Source organism: Mucor velutinosus (genome assembly GCF_035048745.1).
Source record: "Mucor velutinosus strain NIH1002 chromosome Unknown tig00001567, whole genome shotgun sequence".
Taxonomy (NCBI): domain Eukaryota; kingdom Fungi; phylum Mucoromycota; class Mucoromycetes; order Mucorales; family Mucoraceae; genus Mucor; species Mucor velutinosus.
Window position 1 is genome coordinate 314,286 of NW_027041896.1, and position 20,938 is coordinate 335,223.

Genomic DNA, 20,938 nt, shown 5'->3' on the forward strand with positions numbered 1-20,938 from the left:
ATCTGGCTACATTATTCGTGAAAAACTAATTGAAATCCCATCACATACATTACTGAATTTAGTATTTGGATTAGCTTTGTTTCACTCTAGTCGTTATAAAAAATATAGTAATCCATAACTTCTAAAAAATGCATGAGCCACTTGTTTGGAAAAAGTTGTACTACCAAATGTGCACACATAGCAAGCCAAGTTTAGCCTAGTATCGAACTTTGAATGTTGCAGTGGTACAAATTATCGGCGAGCAATTAATTGATTTGTTGGTGAATCATGTTGACATGTACACAGGGCCATCAATTTATAATGCAACAGTGTGTGTGTGTGTGTGTGTGTGTGTGCAAAAGGAGCAGTCGGGAAGTTGTAATCAAAATAACATTTAGAGCAAAATCCCATATGTTTGTATTACACTACTCGTATGGTCTTGTATCTGTTAAGCCTCTGTTTGCCTGTATAACTGATCTAACGGTTTTTTTTTTCTTGATTCAATGCTCATCAGTGCGCTACATCCCGTTCTCCCTGCTTTGATATCTTAATTGAAAGTTGTGCGTTCATCTAGACATGTGGAAGCTTTTAGAAATCAGACGGAGATGCCAACTCAAATGGAAATCTTCTGGATCTACTCAAATCTATTTTTTGCTGCTCTCCCTCCCTTGCGTTTTATTAAACGCAATAGAGAATTTTGTGTACATGCACCCTTTTACCGAAACACAAACGTGAATAAATGAATATGAAACAATGTGGAGCAATGTTTCTCTATCTGCTGATGTTACCGCTGTCAAAATAGAGTCTTTATGATACAGTTGACAAGGGAGATCATCGTGATATCTGCATCGCATGATTGGGAATTTTCTCTGAGCGGCAAGTTTTCCATCTCGACCATGCGGCTTTATCGAGTTAAAGATCAATACAGAAGGCAGATGATAGAGAATGACTCTCCGATCAAACCACAAGAGCAGGGTCCATGCGTATGAAAAAGAGAGGGTATTCATTACATCATTTGACGGGCAAGAGCGTTCTGTTTACATATGCCCATCCGAGTGAAAGGGTTTGATGATAACGGCATATGTGCTATTATCAAAAATACGTTGGATATCATGTATGTAATCATGCGTGTAGAACGTTACATGCATACTTAGCTCGTTACAAAAAACAAAAAAAAACAAGCACTAGAAACGCTTTATATAGGTTTACATCGACGACAAAGCATTAATGTATTAATAGATGTATTAATATTAATATGTGTACTATTAAAACAATATGGCATGTACATGATCGCGATCATATACATATCATGTAACGTGCTCATTCCGAAATATCGCGATGAATATCAAAAGACCTACCTTGTTCCCACCTATACATTCAATGAAGTTTTAGGCAGGCATCAGTCAATATAGCCAGCACTTTTCGTATACTTTTCGCTTTCAAGGTCAATATAAAAGTGGGCTGTACATATTCTCGTCAAGAGATTACTCGTTCGACTTTGCATTTTGCGTCCTTTGACTTTGGAAGTGATGTAAAGTATCTTGAAGCTTCAAAAAAAAATGACACCTGATTTACCCAGATCAAAAAAACTATAGAATTGTGTATTCCGATATGGTTATTGCATTTCCGCCATTTAAGCTTCTTCTGATAATACAAATCGTGTTTATGGCAAGCTTGATAATTGCAAGGGAAACTCGACCTGGTGATTTGCATACATGATGGCTACTCCTTCTGTTGCAATTAATTTCTCTGGTATCATACTCAAATTGTTATAATCATTTGTAATAGTTGTCTTGGATATACATGACCGAGAGTCATGTAGTGGTAATTTAGCAGGTGCCTATATTTTTTCTTCAGTGAATCAAATATTGTTTTACAAATAAACGCTGTCAGTTTTTTAAAAAAAGTAATTTAGAATGGTGGTGCTTCGAAGCTAAACATAAGCGGCTAAAATCATTGCTTTAATTACCGTTAGAATCAAACAAATGCAACAAAATTGATGCTACGCGTTATCCTCTACGGCAATCAACCAATGTGCATTACAAGGCTTCTAGACAATGGCAGTTTTCAATTGAGAATTGCAAGTGTTTGTTTATATCGGTTTGATCTTGAATCGGATTTTTTTCCATTCTGATCTCGGTTATGTCTCCTGTAAATTGAACAAGACCACCCTGTCCATCTTGTTCGGTGCCACATTGATAAGTATATTTTTTAATAACTTATTTCTATACCCTACAATCACAATTACTGTCATTTTTTGATCGCTGAACTTTACATCTGTGGCAAGTATGAGTAATTTTACGAATAAATCCACAGAAAATCGCATTGGCAAGGGACCAAACACTCTGGCATCCGAAAGATCAAAGACAATGTCTCCCATTCCATCAACACCAGATATGCCTGGCATTGCACCTGTTGTCGTAGAGCCTCTGACTAACAAGAACAAGCGAATTAAGCGACGTCCAGTTGATGGGTTACACCTGGGAAGTCGTTCTCGAATACCCATAACTGATAGTTCCCAAATCCATATTTGCCAGTCAAGCGTTCAATCCGCTTTCCTTGCATTTAAGGCAAAACATGGAGTTGAGTTCAAGAGACACCAAAGAAAGAATTCCAATTCGATTTCCAGAGGGAATGCAATATGAATCAAAAAAGGGATCAGTTAAACTCAATGGCAAGGTCCAACCATTGCGTCAATGCGCAGGCATGCCTAATAGGTATACACTACCACCTTGGCTGCAAAGATGTCTAGCACCGGATACGGGACAAGAATTAATGGCTAAATGGTATGAGGTATGTTCATGACCATGACAGAGCTTCGACATAAATTGACTCTCAGTGTATTTGTACTCACAGCAGATTGAAAATTCCGAGCAAAAGCGATTAAAAGGTGTCATTGCGCATCATTCTCAAGTAAAAGATAGCTTCCTGGATCATCCTTTCAGCATAGTTGCTGCTATGGAGAAAGGAGCATTGAATCGATATAATCGCATTTGGCCATTTGGTATGTGTACACTGCAATTCATTTCACTTTGTCTTGAATAAAACAGGAGAGTAGTATAATAGTAACTGTAGTTCTATACGAATATACTAGAGTCAAGTTACGCAACAAGACAAACGATTATATCAATGCAAACTATATCCAATACAGTGATGTCGATACAGTTTTAGCTTCTTCTTCTTCAAGCCAGGTGCCTACCCTACTTAGTTTGCAGGAGCAAAATGACGCCTGCAGTACAAACAGACGCTATCCAAGATACATATCAACCCAGGGCCCACTGCCGGTTACCTTTGATGATTTTTGGACAGTTGTATGGGATGAAGGTTGTAGTGTCATTGTCATGCTTACAAAAGAAGAAGAGATGAACAGAGTTAGTAGCAAAAGTTTTATAACAGAGACGTACTCACCCATATAGCATGCTCTTTAGATAAAATGCCATCGCTATTGGCCAACAAAAGCAGAAAAGATCAAGGTATTTGACTCCATTGCGGTCGAATTTGTATCAGAAAGGGAGTATTTGCCTTCATCGACAATACGATCACAACATGAGCTCGAAGATGGTATTGCGTTAAGGATATTTAAAGTAAGAAGGGGCGCCCAGGAATCCAGGGTCATTCACCATCTTCATTACAGAGGATGGCAAGACTATGGGGGTACCAGACGACCCATTGGGTGCTCTGAAGCTCGTTGAATTGGCTCAGAAATCGCAAGCAAAACTCAAGCAGCAAAAAGAGCAGAATGTTGATGATGGGCTAATGATAGTGCATTGCTCAGCAGGATGCGGACGAACAGGAGCCTTCTGTGCCATTGACACTGTGATCCAACGATTGAGCAATACAAATCATCTTACTAAAGAGGAGAGAACGGGAGAAATAGATCTAATATACCAAACTGTGTCGAAATTTCGAGAGCAAAGGATTTGTATGGTTCAGACGTTAAGGCAGTTCATCTTTGTTTATGAGGCTATTTTGTGGTGGATTTTGGGCGTTGACAGTGCACAGCAGCAATAAAAAACCATTCCCTAAACTAGTTGAAGAAACATGCCCAATTGTTCCATTGAAACTACGGTCTGAAATGACATTTCTTATGTGGATGATAGAAAAAGCGCCTAAATTGCAAACCGGAATTAACAGCGTCTTCCTTCTCATCACTGTTTGGCTTTGTAATACTTTTTCTTTTCTCTTTTTTCTCTATTTTTACATATATGTCATCTGAAAGAGTATACAATATTACTCCACCAAGAGAGTTATATAATTATGATTCGAATCGCACGAAAGATAACCGCTCCAAATCTTCAAGAGCAACAATTGACACTAGTAATATTGCTGATGTAAGCACCCTAGCTTTTATTACCAAATATCAGTTTATTAAGCATTAAAATAGGTAGCAAAGCTTTTAAAAGCGAGGCTACAGTATGCACAGATAAAACTGGAGACAGGCATGTCAACAGAAGGCCTGCAGCAGATTGAGCGTGCCTTTTTGTGTTCGCCCCGTCAACCCCGACGTCCTTTGCCATCAGAATTTCCACCTACACCTGCTTCTTCGTCACCTCATTCTCGTCGAGTGAAGCGATTATTACTATCAGCAATGACACCAACACAAAATTCGTGGAGAAAGCAGAAGAGGATCCGAGAGCAAAAGAAAAATGAATTGATTGAAGATGAAGCTGCGGCAAGAACAATTTTAATGCTGAGTTCATCATTGCCCTCTTCCTCCTCCACAACTCGACAGCAGCATACAGCAGCATTCGCGCCAACGCCATCCTCTTCCTTACCGCCACATGATACTGCCAAGAATAGTACAAGCTCGGCAGAGTCTGTATCTTCTCAAGAGGAATCAATAGAAACACCGTCATCTCTGCATATGTATAAGAATTTCGAGCAGCCACATCCTGCTGATGACATTTTCGATGCCGTCTCAAAAGTTCCCAACTACGAGGAACGTAGTAGATATATTGGACAGGCATTGCGGCAATCACACAATGAGAATACTGATAGAGACTACCAGCATCGTCTGCAACCACCACCCCCACCAGCCATCAGCGACGATCATGGTCAAATCCAGCACAATAGGCCATTACCACCTCCTCATCTCCATAACCGGTATCCTCCAACATCAATGCAGTACAAACTGCCATCTCCACCAATGTTTGGGAGACCTTTATCCGAAGACCCATTCAATTCGAAGCCAATTATCCATGAAGATGCGTCTTCCTATCGCCACTCTAGATCTCCTCCATCTTTACCTTAAGAAGCAATATGTGTGTTAGCCTAATAATCTCTAATCTGTGTAAAACTAAATACTTAATTAATTAATTGATGATAAATACCCTTTTACAAGCATTTGCCTTGAATTATTTCGCTTCAGCAACATTATTGATGTGGTATATTGGAATTTTACTGTCAAAGATGTGATTTGTGCCGTGTAAATAGACTCTATAAAGCAATACATAACCAAATTTAACAGCTTTCAAGCCTTCATATCTTGACATGTAGACCTTTATGAGCTACCGGAATGACGCCCTACAATTGTCATCTATCATCTGTTCCTGTCATCTATCGCTTTATCCTAAATATAATTGAATATCATATCAATTGCGCCCGCCTCTTGGTAGTGCCCTAGGGACCTACTTACACGGAGCAATCAATAAAAACAATTTTTTTTTAAAAAAAAAAGTACCTCATGGTCTTCATCAAAAATCAGACAATCGCATTTTTCACCTTGAAAATGATGACTTTTGCTATGGTATATATCAGATCAAAATGTTTCTCTCAATCCAAAGCAACTTCTAAAACCGCTTCAATTAAGTTTTCATATGCAAAATTTCGATATTTTCGCTAAAAACCTCATTTTAAATTTTATTAAATTGCTCAATAATTTCATTCAGAACACTTATTACAGTTAGCACCATTGGAAGCGCCTTGAAAAGTGCTCCAAAGTTGTATTAGGAAGCGTAGGGTAATAATCACAGTTTATATAGTCGAATCAGTCAAAATAGATTTTTTTTAAAAAAAAAAAAATTGTTTATTGATTGAGCCGCGTACACTAGGAGTAATGGGTCGAAGTGAAGAGGCGGGTGCAATTGAGAAGAAATACTATAAGAACATAAAATGCTAATTAATCTAATATAAAGAACTATCTAAACTATCTAACTACAAGAGGGAATGGATTTGGTCCTCTTCCACTGTCTGGCGAACAGTGGAAGGGATATTCTCCAGAATCGCCTCAGGGACAAAGATGATGTTGTCAAACACAAAGCGCATATGGGCTAGCCATATTTGAGACAGGGTGATGAGTAGGGCTCTGTATGGACGGATGCCTTTGACTTTGGAGTACCAGATATCCGAAAAGTCCAGGGACAGAAGAGCCTCTTTGATGTCAGTGATAGTCGAGGTGGGCCAAAGGAATTCGAAAATGACGACTTGCCATACCTTTACTTTGGATGTACAGTCAAAGAGCAGGTGGCTGGCGGTTTCATTGGGAGACAAGCAGACAGGACAATTGTGAGACTCGAAGACTGCAGGCATCATGTAGTGTAATCTGCTTCTAGAAGGGATACAGCCTGCGATGAACCGGTATATCACATTACGTTGAATGTAGATAAGAGATAGGGACCAAAAGCATTTCCAATTAGCAGCAGAGACATTCTGCAAGACCAAGGGTTGTTCCACCGACGACAGTACAGACAGACGAAATGTTTTGGCCGAAGCCTGAGCGTATCCAAGAGATTGGCCATCGTGCAGACTAAATTGATCCACCAGCGGCGCAAAAGAGACTCCAGGATCTACAAGAGGGGCTGGGTTACACACTGGGAGGAAGTAGGGCTGGAATTTAAGAGTGCCAGATGCGAGGCCTCTGAACACTGTTGAGGGAGCTCGCTTCCAACTGAGGAGGGAAGGGTCACGAGCGTCTTTCCAGTGTACAAAGTTAAGCCGAGCATCGTATTGAAAGACATCAGAAACCATCATCGCTTTGACTTTAAGAGGAACAACTATTGAGGAGGTTGGAGGAACATAGAAAGCCGCCTGCAATGGAAGAGCCATGGCAGTTGCAGTATTGATCGGAGCCGCATCAAACGACTTGGGAAGGTAGTCAACTGCACGATATAACATATCGACAGTTCCCGTGCGTTGCTTTTTCAACCCCTTGGTGCGCCGAGCAGAGGGAAATAGCAGCGGGATTTGATGATAGGGATAACCATTGACATTGCGGATGTGGTAGCTTAAGAGGTACGACACAGGATGGGAATCAATGACATCTTGATCTTGAACCAGTAGTGGGTGGAGCCAACGAAAATACAAAGCCGAAGCTTGTATTTGGATGTCTACAACACCGAGACCACCCTTTTCCTTTGGTAGAGTCCACACCTTCCAAGGGATGACGGGGAAGATGTTTCTTCTCAAGAACTGAATAGCCAGAGAGCGCAGCTGCTTGAAATCAGCTTGAGTCAAAGGCGTAACACGCAGGATGTACCATAGCTTGGACAGCAAAAGAGAGTTCAGCACTGTAGCCTTTCCAACGACCGACAAGGAGCGATCAGAATGCATCTGGATGGCAGTTTTGATCTTGGTTACCAAAGCACCCATAAAATGAACACGTTGTATCCTACTTTGGACGAGAGGAAATCGTAAATAGGTCAATGGTTCATCGTCCTCAACAGAATGGAGATGTGTGATGCCCATTTGAGATAATGGACCCTCCCACATATCCCTCGTATCCCGACCAGACACTGAAAATGCTTCCACCTAGGCATTATTGAACTTGGCGTTGGAGGCAGCACAGTAACGAGCCATATGGAGCTGTAACCAAGTCAAATCATTGGAGTCATGGATAAACACCAAAGCGTCGTCAGCATAGCACAGGAGTTTTGTTCGTTCGGTACCCATCAAGTAGCCTTGAAATTGACGATCATGCAGGATTGCAAGCAGAAAAGGTTCAAATGCCAAGTTGGACAGTACAGGAGAGAGAGGATCCCCCCTGCTTTAATCCACGAAGTTTCGCCACTTCAGTTGACAAATGACCATTGATGTTGATACGTATGAGGTTGTCACCCATCAATTTGGAGATACACTTGATAAGAGGACGAGGAAACCCAAATTTCCCCAATACCTTCATCAAATATTCCAGGTTCACCCGATCGTATGCCTTTTCTTGGTCCAGAAGAAGACCAATATCAGAATCCAAGGTTCTAAAGGTAGGATCATTTTCCTGTTGTTCAGCGATGGACCATTTCCGTTGAGCATCTTCCATTAGCAGCTGGCAGATCATTCCGTTTTCAGCAATGAATCGACCAGGAATGAAACCAAGCTGTTGTCGACTGATCAAGTTGGAAGAGACTTTCAAGTGTTATGTTTATCATCCCCAAAAACGTCAATAAAGTAGTCATCAAGTAGATCGGTCCACTCTACTGGTGCACTGATGAGGGTGCCATCGACTCGACAATCCTTGTACTGGTAGTTGAAGTCTCCCATGATAAAGGTGGTTCTTGTTGTATTAGTAATAGTATCTTTGACAATTTGTGTGTCAATGAGTTCTGAATAGAATGCTGATCGGTCGGTGTGAGCGGACGCACGACCGTAAATATTAAGTATTGTTGCTATTGGTGGTGAATTGGGTGAAGTTTCCAAGTCTCGAGTAAGATGAAGGGAAGCCAAGATAAATCGACCTCCATCAATGCCTTCTGAGATGTGTTTGAGTGTGTAATGAGTGTTGAGGGAAATGATGCCGCAATGTTGAGTCCAAAGACTCGACTTGCAAGTAAATTGAGTGTTGAGTATGTCTATAAATGTGTTGTCTGTTGCATGTGTTTCTTGAAGCACTAAGATGTCATATCCTAATGTTCGAAGATATCATTAATTGTTGTCTTTTTTTGGTGTTATCTGTTTTTTTTAGGCCACGGCAATTGAGGGTGGCTATTTTCACTGTATTTTGCTGGTTAATCATATTAATGTTGGGGAGGTGAAGGAGGGCCTGTCAAGCCGAGTTGATGTCCAGTCTCTACTTCATTAAATGCAGCTTGTTGTTTGACAGAACTAACATCATCCGCGCCATTAAATTTACCAATCTTCTTCGCAGGGCGTTCAGGGCGCTCCTCTCGTTCATTAGCAGAATGGATAGAAGAGTCGTACATGACAATATCATTGGAAGCCTCTTTCCCATGACTTCTTTAACTTGGAGTTCTGGGAGATCATCCATTTGAACATCTTTATCCACTACCTGCTTTCTAGCACCTGTTTGACTATCAGCGTCACCTTGAGAGCTACCTTGCTGGGTAGCAGCAGTTCGATTATCGGAATCACCTTGGGGACCACTAGATGCAACGTCTTGGCCTTTTCCTTGGGCACCACCTTTGTTTCCAACTGGAGCACCACCAAGAGTTACTTTGGAGCCACCTTGAGTACCCTGTTTACCCTCTTTGGCCACCTGAGAGCCCTTTCGGGGTTTGGCAGGAGTGTTTTCCACCGCACGGACCTTGTTTGGGCTGTCATTGCGACTGCAGTTCTTCACCACATGTCCAGTTTCATTGCAATGGTGGCAGCGAACCCACTTCTTGTAGTCAGGACAATCAGCCCGACGGTGTTCAGAGCTCTGACAATTACGACAGAAAGCCGGCATTTGATCCCATTGGAGTAAAACTTTTCGTTGATCCGAAGCTGTCAAATCCCAGACAATGACACGGCTGAGTTTCTCCAAATGGCGATGACCAGGGCAAGATTTCCCAACGGGATGTAACTCTTGACATTCATAACCAGGGCTGGAAGGAACCGTTAGATTAAGAGTAGCATAACCTTCTCCTTGATAGATCCCATCAGTTCTCGAGATGCCGTGATCCAAGACATCCCCGAACGCAGAAAGTCGGGCAGCCATTTCCTCCTTCAACTGAAGGGCAGGCAAGAAAGGGAGATTCTCCAGGGTCAGTTTCACAATCGTAGCATCAGCATGGTACGAGGCAAACCCTTTCACAAAAGTGCCATCCTCTAGAACGATACCTTCTTCAATGAGAGTCTTACGATCTTCGCTGTTGGGCAGCCACATGGTTTCTAAGAAGGCATGGTTGAGGTAGTGTCGAGGTTGTTTCCTGTATCCAAGGAATTCTTCATACATGCCTTCAGCATTGGAGGATTCGTTGAATTGAAGAAGAGCCTTGTTCAAGAGATTGCGATCCTTGATAGGTGTCAGATCGATGAAGACGGAATCCTGTTCCACGCCTTTGAGGAATGGACGGATAACCGCCTGAGGTGGTGGCGAAGTATCCCCATTGATGGCCTGTTGCGAGACTGCTGCTTCAGTTACAGGTCGTTTGACGATAGTGGGATTGAAAGAGACGATGGATTACTGTTGTTTGTTGTTGCCTTTGCGGCGTGAGTTAACCACATGAGTCCACAACAGCGGAGCCGCAGTGTCAGCTTGCGAGGAACGTTGATGTACTTGACTAGTGTCTGACATGCAAAAGAGATGATGACAAAATAGATTACAAAATAAATTGTCAAAATAGATTAAAGAAGTCGAAAGGGAACAAAATTTGACCAATCTAGAACGAAAATTGATATTTGGAGATTCAATAATTTAGGCATGCGAGAATGTTTTGCATAAAGATAATCGATGATTGCGATGCGCATAAGAAGGGGATGACGAATTAAAGAGCACTATAACTTAATATTAATACTTTATTTCACTTCAAGTGCATATGGTCTACCAAAAAATAGGCTTGCCTATCATAAAATGCCCATTTAAATGTGAAAGTTATTGAGAAGTGCAAAATTGTCACTTTGATCAAATTGCATATGATGTTTTGCATATGGAGCCTAGTTAATCTGTGCTGAAAGGAGATAAGCCTATCGATTGCGTACACTATTTGATAAGGAATGCCTTTTTCATTCCGCCAAAGTATTCCAACCCCTCCGAAGACTCAATGAATAAACGTTGTCGAATGTTAATGCTATTTACATGCACGTTTTTGACAAGCAAGATCAATCTTTATTTTAGAAAAAAAAAAAACGTGCAGCTAAAATGTCGCAGTTACACAATATATACACTCGACAGAGCTTACTGCTTTATTGTCAAATTTTGAAAGCAATCAATGAGCTACAATGCCGACATAAGAGCTCATGTATTCGATAAAGTTGCCATTCAAAGAGTATTTATACGCGTCAAATGTTTGCAAAATATCCTACTGATAATTTTGGATTTATGCAGTCATCAATATACTTAATAGCCAAATGGTATGAAGTATGGACATATGCAGCAAGGCATATAATGGTATCTGGTTTCAATTGAGTAAATCAATTGGAACTTGCATATATACATTTATTCAAGCCAAATTGTTTGATCCGCCTCGAATATGAACCTGCATTGTCATGTTTCACTTGGGGGAATGTGCATCATCTTTTCCCGTTATAATCTAGGTATACCCTATATGCCTAACTGGCAGATTGGTATTTTTAGTAAAAAGATACAGATTCTGTTTCTTGAGCTTCCTCCAAGGATTATTGAATGCAAGTTTTTATTGAATGTGTATATTTCAAAACGAAAGCACATGCAATTTGAAACCTGTGTTCTATGGAAAATGAGCGATTGCATTAGTGGTGCTACTACGATTAACGCATTTTGGTATGTGGTATCAATATAGGGAATGGGAACACAAAACAAGGTATGTATATATATAAAGAACAAACACCAACACTGTTATTTTGGAGCAGAATCGTCAAACACTCGCCATGGTTTCTACTTATCTGATCTCTCAAGGGTTGAATCTACTTGTGGCTGTGTCGTGTCTCTTGATCCATGTTACAGACGCTGCTTCAACTTCCAGCAATGTACACAAGGATGCTAAAAACGAGGCCAACAAGCCCTCCGCTTCCTTGTCCTCCAATACTACCTTGTTTGATGGTCTCCCTCCTTTGATACCTGATCGTGTTGTTCCTGCTCGTAAACCTCGTAATGCCGGCAAAAGCTATGATGTTGAAACACCCAATATTGAAAGAAATGTACAATGGTACAATGAACATAACCCTGATCAGCAATACAACTTGACAAGACGATCTGATGCTGCCTTGAATACTGATACTGTAGGCGGCTACACGTTGGACCTTCCTGAGAATGCGCCTCCTATTCAACCTAGCAGTGACGATGTCATGATCCAAGCAACAACTAGCCAAATAAACGATTTTAAAAAGTATTCTGCTATTGCAGGCACCGCCTATTGTCGCAATGTTGTCCCTAAGAATGAATGGAATTGCGTCTCCTGTCTCCAATACGTACCTGATGGAAAGATTATCAAGACATTCACCTCGTTTGTATCGGATACCAATGGCTTTTTGTTGAGAAGCGATAAGGAAAAGACAATTTATCTTGTATTTCGTGGTACAAGCTCTTTTAGAAATGCAATCACAGTAAGTAGATCAAAAGGCGATAAAACATAAGGTGCTCATCTTATTCTTCATAGGACTTGAGCTTTGACAAGGTAGCCTATCCCAATGTAGAAGGCGCCCGAGTCCATAAAGGTAGGCTTGCATTGTAGAGTCGATTAGCAGGTGCATTAACACTAAACCTAGGGTTTCTTACATCTTACAATGAGATCATCAGCTCTTACTTTCCTGCTATGCAAGAACAGCTAACAGCTTTTCCCAACTACAGTATCATTGTCACAGGGTAGGCATTCATGAATCGAGAGCGACACAATTACTAAGCAAATCAAATCTCTAGTCATTCACTCGGCGGTGCTCAAGCTCTCCTTGCAGGCATGGATCTTTATCAGCGCGACTCTCGAATCACTAGCAAAAATCTCAAAATCTTCACCAATGGTATGCCTCGAGTTGGAAGCCCAGAGTTTGCTTATTATGTAGACTCTACCAAGATTCCTCTTTATCGTTCTGTTAATGAAAGGGATGGTAAGTAACACGTAGATCCACATCAATCAGAAGAGGAAAACTCACAAGTTGCATAGTTGTTCCTCATCTACCTCCTCAATCATTTGGTTTCCTTCACCCTGGCGTTGAAGCATGGATCAGCTCTCCTGGCAATGTTTGTAAGCATATAATGCGTCCTTTAATGTTGCATCTCATCGTCTCACTGTTTGTTAAATGCAATAATAGATATTTGCAGCAAGGAACGAGAGAGCGAAAAATGCTCCAATTCAATTGTGCCATTTACTTCCATCAGTGATCATTCAAAGTAAGTCTTGCATAGATATTTGCTCAGAATTGCTGCTGACAAACCTTAAAAGCTACTACAATACAGACCAAGGCAATTGCCTTTCTTCGTGACGACTCTCATTAGACTCTCGTGAGACTTTTTGGGATTTAGACATGTCTGAACATTGATTGCCCCTTAGTAATGTGGGGAAAAAAAGCAGCATTATCCCTTTTATCATCCCGTCATATATAAACTTGTTTGTTAGCCTCCTTTATTTCCTGTTCTGTACTTTTTTTTTGTGGTTCTCGAATAAAATGACTATTAAAGCTGTGATTTTCGATATTGGTAAATCTGCCCATTGTGTCTCATCAAAACAACCATGTTAATCAGTCACTGGAATAACAGGTGGAGTGTGTGTTGGATCTCCCATGGCAGGCATTCATCGCTTTGAACAACAAAACGGACTACCCAGAAACTACATCAATGTAGCCATGTAAGAAGATAAGCCCTACATGACATGAAACTATGCATATTTATACTCTTTTTTTTTATCACATTCTCGGTTTTCATGTTGGCAGTGTTCAGCAAGGTGAGCACGGTGCATTTCAGGTGAGTTTATTTGTTAACAACATGGAAGATCACATGCGGCAAATTGACACGAATGTGCTGATTAGAAATTAGAAAGAGGCGAGATCAAATTGCATGATTTTTACAAGGATTTTGGCTCTCAATTATCGCATCCATCCAACAAAGAACATTATAAAGCGTACCTGGCCAAGTCCGGAAAAGGTAAGAGTAGCATAAATAAGGTTGAACATATTCTGATGAGATATTTTATATAGCGGTTCCATCGACTATTCCAGACATTACCGTGGATGGAAAAGAGCTTTTCACAACAATGATGGCAGAAACAGCAAGATTAGACCCTCATATTTTCCTTGCTATTGAGAAGTTGAAGGGTAAAATCCCTGGCATTGTACACAATAGCCTTCCAGCTAAACATTCTATTCAATATAGCCAGTGGAAAATTCACTATCGCTGCTCTCACCAACAATTTCGATCTTCCCGAAGATGATTTGAAAGAAGCTGAGGCCATGGGCGCATCTGCAGCAAATAAGTTGAGAGCATTGTTTGATTATTTCATTGAATCTCGTTTGATCGGCTTAAGGTATAGACATGTTACGGATCTAGCCCAATTCACTTGACCAACAAGTATGTGCATATAGAAAACCGGACCCAAAAATCTATCACTACGCCTGTAAAGAGATCGGCATTCAGCCCAGCGAGGCCATCTTTTTGGACGATATTGGCATGAACCTCAGATCCGCCAACAAACTTGGCATGCATACGATCCGTAAGTTGATTTTAATGAATAACCATGATGATGATATTGATATATACATAATAAACAGAGGTAAAAATGGGACACTCGGAAGAAGCAGTAAAGCAGTTGGAGGCATTGACCGGCCTTGATTTGCACAGCAAACTGGATTCCAGACTTTAGATTAACGAATAAAATTACATTGAGCAGCGTGATGAAGGAAATAAGCTTGTATCATAGACAACGTACAGTTTACGGCCGTCCCTCAGAATTTCATCCGACTTTGACAACAATGGCTGTTTTGTTATTTTACAGTATTCGGTTAATGCAAGTACACACACACACACACACTGGTATATAAATAACTTACCAGGAAAGGAGCTTGCGATGTAGATGCATCCCTTCTGCTTTGTCGTTGGTGCTCTTCATTCTGGGAGTTGATCCAAGTTGCAAGCGCCTCCTTAACCAGTGAATCGGGTGCCAGGGCAAACTTTGCATCGTCTTGTTGGTGTTGGTGTTGATACTGATGATGGATCATGAATGTGAATCCAAATCGCTTTTGTACTTCTGTTGATTTGGCTGTTAAGGATGTAATCACCATCTTGAGCAAGAGCTTGGCTTTTCCGGTGAATGCATTGTGCGTCTTGTACAGTAACAATAAAGGCAGTGTAAAAGAAGGGGATGACTGAGAAGGAGCTGATAGTGTGATTGAGTTGGTTTTCGTAATGGTATATTGGTTTAATTGGTACGATCTCTTTAATAAACCCTTGAGGCTGGAATGTGTTTTCTGTAGCAGTTGTCAACATAAGCCCTCCCCCCCCCTCACATCTTCTATATCAGCTTACCTTATGTACGTGTATAATGTGCGGATGCAAACTTAAATCCAGATAGGATTCAGGGCCTATTTCTCTGTCAAATTGGCTCTGTGTTTGTGGTGAGTCTGGTGGTGTAAGCAATCCTGCATTGGCTGATTTCACTGCATTTGCTTCATCTATAGTCTCATTATCCATGTTGTTTGTTTCAATAGTAGCTTCTTCCTGACAATCCTTGGCCTTTTCAATCGTGAAAAGAGAAGCATCTCGACGGACAGCCACATGAATGGTTGCTGATTGAGTGATTCCCTCCTCCTCCTCCTCTTCTTCTTCTTCTAGCTCTTGCTCGTCTTCTCCTCCCTCGCCATCTTTTTTGTCCTCCCATGCAATACTGTGATGTTTTGGCGGCAGGGGAGAGAACGATATTTGCTTCTTTTTGAATGTTGGCTTTACGTACATTGTTTTATTTTCAAACAGAGTATCTGGAGTGGAAGATCTTCTGTTGGTGGTATATGAATCGGGTTTAAATTGCAGCGATGTAACTCGATCTATTACTCTATATGTATGCCCATTGTATGTATGGTACCGAGCAGGAGCATCTAAACAATGCAAATGATGAAATGTCATTTTAAAAAAACCGTCCTCCGTCAAACCATCTCCCTAATATGTACCTGAAAAGACATTGGGCAGTAAATCATCGCCATCGCCACATTGGCTGCCATTGCCATTATTGGTTACTATGGTTGTATTATCACTCGTGCTACTTTGGCTGCAACAACTACTGCTACTCGCGCGATGACTGCTGTTGTCATGTTGTAGACTCCACATGGAGTTTTTTCGATCGATGGTCTTTACAATACGCACATCAAATTCACAGCGCTTCTTTTCCTGCTGGAGATAGTCTAATTTTGACTGGATGACTTTAGACATCTCAATCACTTTGGTGTACTTTTCTCTGTCTCTTTCGGACTGCAATTGCTTTGCCAGTTTGGAGAGCTCCTTTTGCTGATGCTGAATGGATGACAGCAAGTTGACTTTGGAACAGATATCATTATATTGATGTTCATCCTCTTCTTGGTTCATTTTTTTTGCGGTTTCAAAGTGGAAAGAGAAAGGAAGAAAAAGTGCAAACAAATCATGAAAGCTAAAAAGAAAGAAAAAAATAAGGAGTAAAACAAGAGATCTGTTTATTATCATCATGATCAAAATGGATTTTCTTGCAACAGCACCCACATCCCACAACCACAGAACCCCCCTGTTGCAGAGACATTTTGTACATTTACAATTGTCAAATAATCATGTATATTTTTAGTTTATTTACATGATGCACACGTAAAAAGGTTCATTGCGGTGCATCTTGTATGGAGTGTTATTTGTTATTGCTGTAGCAGTAGTTGCTTTACAGCGTTAATTTTAGACTTGAATGTAATATCATTATGTCTTTCAGATCATAAAAGCAGCGTTTTTGTAAATTATACCAATTCATCATTTATTGTTCTGTACATGTAATGTATCGAATCATGAAAACAGCTGTGTATTTCCATTAATTTTATCCCCACCCCCCTTCATTTTGCAGCCTTTTTTTTCTTTTTGCCTTTGTGGCACTCGATTTGTGTTCACAGTACATCTCTCCCCTTTTCTGTATTAAATTTTACAGATATTGTGTTTATAATGATTGTCTCTCGTGAAAGACATCAACGCATCCATCTTGAAAAAGGCAAATCTATGCTGATCATCGCCGAATGCAAAACATTTACACATATTTCGTGACAAGTGACGTGGTGGCTATGCACATGCAGCCTTACATCTTGTAGTATTCTAAAAACACTGTATCTTCACTATATATATACTGAAAAACTATGTTTTTTTTAAAAAAAAAAAGACAAGCCAATCACATTCTTTCACATAATTCCAAGGAATTGAACGCTGGACGAAGGTGAGCCCCCTCCACCAAGAACATAATAATGCATCTAATTCAACACTTGATAGCATTGAATTATAGGGGGGGTTTTACCGTAGCGAAGCAAAAGTGCAAAGACATGGTAATCAGGCGTCTAACTCAACACTTGATAACATTGATCTATATGAGGGCTTGATCGCAGCAAAGCGAAGGTGCAAAATCGTAGTATTCAAGCAGCAAATTCGGGTTTCCATTTCCATTATTATCAAGCTTACCAACAACATAACGTATCAAAATGTGTATGAATTAGTCTTACCAAAATCAATATTCCTCCTACTTGAATTAGAAGCTGCACAGGCTGCAGAACTGCCCTTCCAGTAAATTGCAGCTACCAAAGATGTGATTTGTGCCGTGTAAATAAACTCTAAAAAGCAATACATAACCAAATTTAACAGCTTTCAAGCCGTCATATCTTGACATGTAGACCTTTATGAGCCACCGGAATGACGCCAAACAATCGTACCTGAGTAGTAGTAACTTCCTAACACCTTTGCTCAACTTTTTGAAGACCTAAAAAACATGGCCAAAAATCGACCAAAAACCATGAGGGGTACCTCATGGTTTTCATCAAAAAAATGCCCTTCGGGGTCGCTGTCAGAGTGGTTTTCGCACCTGAAGCGTTTCAGTCGTGAGCTGCGCAATCGAGACACAAGGGTGCCCGCGCGGAGAGATAGCCATTAAAACTATCTCCGCTGAAGTTACAATCTTGAAAGTCTATCCGGTCTGGTTTCGCCTGGTAGTTTGTGTTGGGACAAACATCTCCCTCCGTCTATAGTTGTTATGTAGTTATTATCACTCTAGTTTTCTCTTGCAAGTCACTTTGTTCACATACACTTGTCTCGTATTTTGATACATTTAAAGCCTTTATTGGGCGCCAGATTACTAACAAAGTCTTTAATATTATCCACCAAAAAAAAAAAAAAAAAAAAAAGTTTTCATCAAAAATCAGACAATCGCATTTTTCACCTTGAAAATGATGACTTTTACTATGGTATATATCAGATCAAAATGTTTCTCTCGATCCAAAGCAACTTCTGAAACCGCTTCAATTAAGTTTTCATATGCAAAATTTCGACATTTTCGCTAAAAACCTCATTTTAAATTTTATTAAATTGCTCAATAATTTCATTCAGAACACTTATTACAGTTAGTACCATTGGAAGCGCCTTAAAAAGTGCTCCAAAGTTGTATTAGGAAGCGTAGGGTAATAATCACAGTTCATACAGTCGAATACCACAGAATAGATTAAAGAAGTCGAAAATAGACAAAATCTGTCCAATCTTGAACAGAAAAAACAAGCTGAATTTCAATCTATTTTAGCAGGTGGCATTGCTGCTGGCTGACCTAAATGCCTTTCTGTTGATGGCAATAATGATTGCGATTCTGATTAAATGGGGTTCATGGAATTGAAAGGGCAATTGATTAACTCAAATACTTCTCTTGAGGGAATTTGCCTCATGAAGCTATCTTTTGCAATGACAATATCTCAAAAAAGTCGCTGTAGATCTTACACAAGTCCTGTATTTACTTATGATCAGCTTTATCACCATCTTATTAAGAGCATCAGCAGCTGCGAATGATATGACAATTGCGATATACAAATACTGCATAAAACTTGAATTTTCCTCCACATCGTCTCAATAATAGGCTTCGTTTGATATCAGTGTAAGCAAAAAGGGTGCTGAGGGAGATACCTCCTGGCGGCTCTAGTATAACATTCTTTTTTTTCTTTTACTAACTAATAATAAATTGTTTAAAATCTGGTTGATATACCAAAGTTTTATTGCATCTGATTTAAAATGTCTTTGGCGAGAGCCCACAGGGCAACGCCGACATCGAGCGTAGCAAGATAGATCGGCTAGTATTCATATACACCTTTTCATTCAAGAAGCGTGCGTATACTGCGGATATCTCATTTTATTGATAACCAAGGCAAATTGATCTTTAAAATCAAGTACAACAAAGGCTAAAAGTTCATGCTAAGAAGTATATTTTATTCAAGCTATTTTATACATGTATCTAGTCGATAGATCTCACGGTTTTCCACGTCCAGTTATACAATTAATCCAAGGTAATGACTTGGCTAAAGTCTCGGTATCCATTACAATGCATTCGAATGTAATTCAACTTTTTTGCCTCGACAGTGATAACTGCAACGCTAGTGGATACGATTCTTTTAGCTTGCGCATTGCTGCTTGTGTAGCGAAGTGCTTCATTTCTAGTAAATAAGTGCTGGCTCCACTTGGTCGCTCTTTGATAGAACAAGGTTTCTTTTTTGTGGCGTTTGACCACTAAGCACATGGAGTTGATGAGGGTATTCTGAGAAACGATGCTTGTAAAGTCAACTGACAAGTAATCCAAGCGCAGTGCATTGAAGTTGAGTAAAAGGTTGTTGTCTTGAGTCAGGATATGTCCGAATTTGCAGTAGTGAAAGTCGATTCTCTTTAAAGCATGGAAGTTGTCATTGAGACCTGCTATCATTTCATTGGACATAACCTGATGGTAATTGATCTTCATGCTTCTAATGGGTAATGTGGTGTCAACAACAAATGGTGTAGTGAATGCTTCAGCAAATGTTTCGGTGTTGGCAGAGTTGTTATTGATGGACAAGTGGGTCAGCATGCCAGTATGATCATGCAAGTATTTAAACAAATCTTGGCTGACATATTGGGCATCAATGTCCAAGTACTTGAGTTGAAAGTTGGTATGAAAGTTGCTTTGCTGGTCAGGTTTTTCATGCTCTTGATATATTTTGAGGTGATTTCTTACGCATCCATAGTACAATTGCAGCGACCCTAACTGAGGACAAGCACACAATAAGCTGTGGAGACATACCATAGTGTGAAATCCCAATATCAGTGTATGCAGTGCGGAGAACTGACGTATATAGGAATAGACATCGACCACATTAGGGATGTCTTCAAGGTTATCTTTGACCAATTCAAACTCTAACTGATTGATGCTTTGACGGTACTCCCAGTTTACAAGCAGGTAACTGCTGCTGTATCTTGCTGCTGATGGTGCTATGATGCGTTGTAAAGATCCCAATTGTAAAACGCTTCTGTATCGAATCATGTAATCACAATAGAGTTCAGTACTATGTTCCTCTTCAAATTCCAGTACTTGAAGGTGCTTGCATTCGCTTAATATGTATATAAAGATTGTCTTTTGTACCGAAGCAAGGCTGGTTCCCCAAGTTCTTGAAAATAAAAGTTGGCGAATGCTTCTGCCATCAATGGTGCCTTCGAGTGCACAGAGTTTCATAAAGAGGTTGGTAACATCTTCTCTAGTCTTGAGACGAAGTTTGCTGTTTAAATAATGCAATGCTGTTCCACACCAAGCCTGGCATACGACAGCACACTCAAGCTTGTCCTTGTAATCAAGGCCTTGAAATACCTTGGACAGTATCTCTGGTGGTAATTTAGCCATCTGTAAAGTAAAAAGTAGAGCAAAGAAAGAAGGTGAATTTCAGTTTTTAGCATTTTCATCATAAGCCATATATCTATTTTTATATATAGCGTATTATCTGGCTAGTTTTTTGATTTACATCACTCATATATGATAAATTTGATCGAGGGATGCTAGAGGCACACAGACCTGACATGCTGTTTTCTTCAAGCAATCTCTCTCGCTAAGAAACATGCTTCAAATCATACAAGAAGCTTACTTTCGCCACAAGGATGTTAAATGTCCACCAACATCTCTTCGAGTTGTATTCTGAATACAATTGC

The 20,938-nt window shown here is 40.2% G+C and overlaps 8 protein-coding genes across 8 annotated transcripts; 4 read left to right on the forward strand and 4 right to left on the reverse strand.

Moving 5' to 3' along the window:
* Nucleotides 1–2,556: 2,556 nt before the first annotated feature.
* ATC70_011975 (uncharacterized protein) lies at nucleotides 2,557–3,990 on the forward strand (the record flags this gene model as incomplete). The annotated part of the gene is made up of 5 exons (XM_064831158.1): nucleotides 2,557–2,772; nucleotides 2,836–2,983; nucleotides 3,055–3,350; nucleotides 3,408–3,540; nucleotides 3,614–3,990. 5 exons carry the CDS (start codon nucleotides 2,557–2,559, stop codon nucleotides 3,988–3,990), a joined length of 1,170 nt encoding a protein of 389 aa, XP_064688026.1.
* Nucleotides 3,991–4,420: 430 nt separating this feature from the next.
* On the forward strand, nucleotides 4,421–5,230 carry RPL24_3 (60S ribosomal protein L24; the record flags this gene model as incomplete). Its single annotated transcript, XM_064831159.1, has 1 exon — nucleotides 4,421–5,230. The coding sequence occupies one exon, from the start codon at nucleotides 4,421–4,423 to the stop codon at nucleotides 5,228–5,230; it is 810 nt and encodes a 269-aa protein (XP_064688027.1).
* A 902-nt stretch (nucleotides 5,231–6,132) lies between these two features.
* Nucleotides 6,133–7,662, reverse strand: ATC70_011977 (uncharacterized protein; the record flags this gene model as incomplete). Its single annotated transcript, XM_064831160.1, has 1 exon — nucleotides 6,133–7,662. The coding sequence occupies one exon, from the start codon at nucleotides 7,660–7,662 to the stop codon at nucleotides 6,133–6,135; it is 1,530 nt and encodes a 509-aa protein (XP_064688028.1).
* Nucleotides 7,663–7,725: 63 nt separating this feature from the next.
* On the reverse strand, nucleotides 7,726–10,426 carry ATC70_011978 (uncharacterized protein; the record flags this gene model as incomplete). Its single annotated transcript, XM_064831161.1, has 5 exons — nucleotides 7,726–7,874; nucleotides 7,939–8,287; nucleotides 8,350–8,730; nucleotides 9,041–10,246; nucleotides 10,352–10,426. The coding sequence occupies 5 exons, from the start codon at nucleotides 10,424–10,426 to the stop codon at nucleotides 7,726–7,728; spliced, it is 2,160 nt and encodes a 719-aa protein (XP_064688029.1).
* A 1,271-nt stretch (nucleotides 10,427–11,697) lies between these two features.
* Nucleotides 11,698–13,157, forward strand: ATC70_011979 (uncharacterized protein; the record flags this gene model as incomplete). The annotated part of the gene is made up of 6 exons (XM_064831162.1): nucleotides 11,698–12,372; nucleotides 12,426–12,483; nucleotides 12,535–12,631; nucleotides 12,686–12,870; nucleotides 12,927–13,007; nucleotides 13,075–13,157. 6 exons carry the CDS (start codon nucleotides 11,698–11,700, stop codon nucleotides 13,155–13,157), a joined length of 1,179 nt encoding a protein of 392 aa, XP_064688030.1.
* Nucleotides 13,158–13,428: 271 nt separating this feature from the next.
* Nucleotides 13,429–14,618, forward strand: ATC70_011980 (uncharacterized protein; the record flags this gene model as incomplete). The annotated part of the gene is made up of 8 exons (XM_064831163.1): nucleotides 13,429–13,459; nucleotides 13,520–13,607; nucleotides 13,693–13,723; nucleotides 13,789–13,903; nucleotides 13,957–14,073; nucleotides 14,132–14,282; nucleotides 14,341–14,468; nucleotides 14,527–14,618. 8 exons carry the CDS (start codon nucleotides 13,429–13,431, stop codon nucleotides 14,616–14,618), a joined length of 753 nt encoding a protein of 250 aa, XP_064688031.1.
* Nucleotides 14,619–14,632: 14 nt separating this feature from the next.
* ATC70_011981 (uncharacterized protein) lies at nucleotides 14,633–16,330 on the reverse strand (the record flags this gene model as incomplete). Its single annotated transcript, XM_064831164.1, has 4 exons — nucleotides 14,633–14,731; nucleotides 14,806–15,222; nucleotides 15,281–15,846; nucleotides 15,919–16,330. The coding sequence occupies 4 exons, from the start codon at nucleotides 16,328–16,330 to the stop codon at nucleotides 14,633–14,635; spliced, it is 1,494 nt and encodes a 497-aa protein (XP_064688032.1).
* Nucleotides 16,331–19,268: 2,938 nt separating this feature from the next.
* DRE2_2 (electron carrier) lies at nucleotides 19,269–20,636 on the reverse strand (the record flags this gene model as incomplete). The annotated part of the gene is made up of 1 exon (XM_064831165.1): nucleotides 19,269–20,636. The coding sequence occupies one exon, from the start codon at nucleotides 20,634–20,636 to the stop codon at nucleotides 19,269–19,271; it is 1,368 nt and encodes a 455-aa protein (XP_064688033.1).
* Nucleotides 20,637–20,938: the final 302 nt, after the last annotated feature.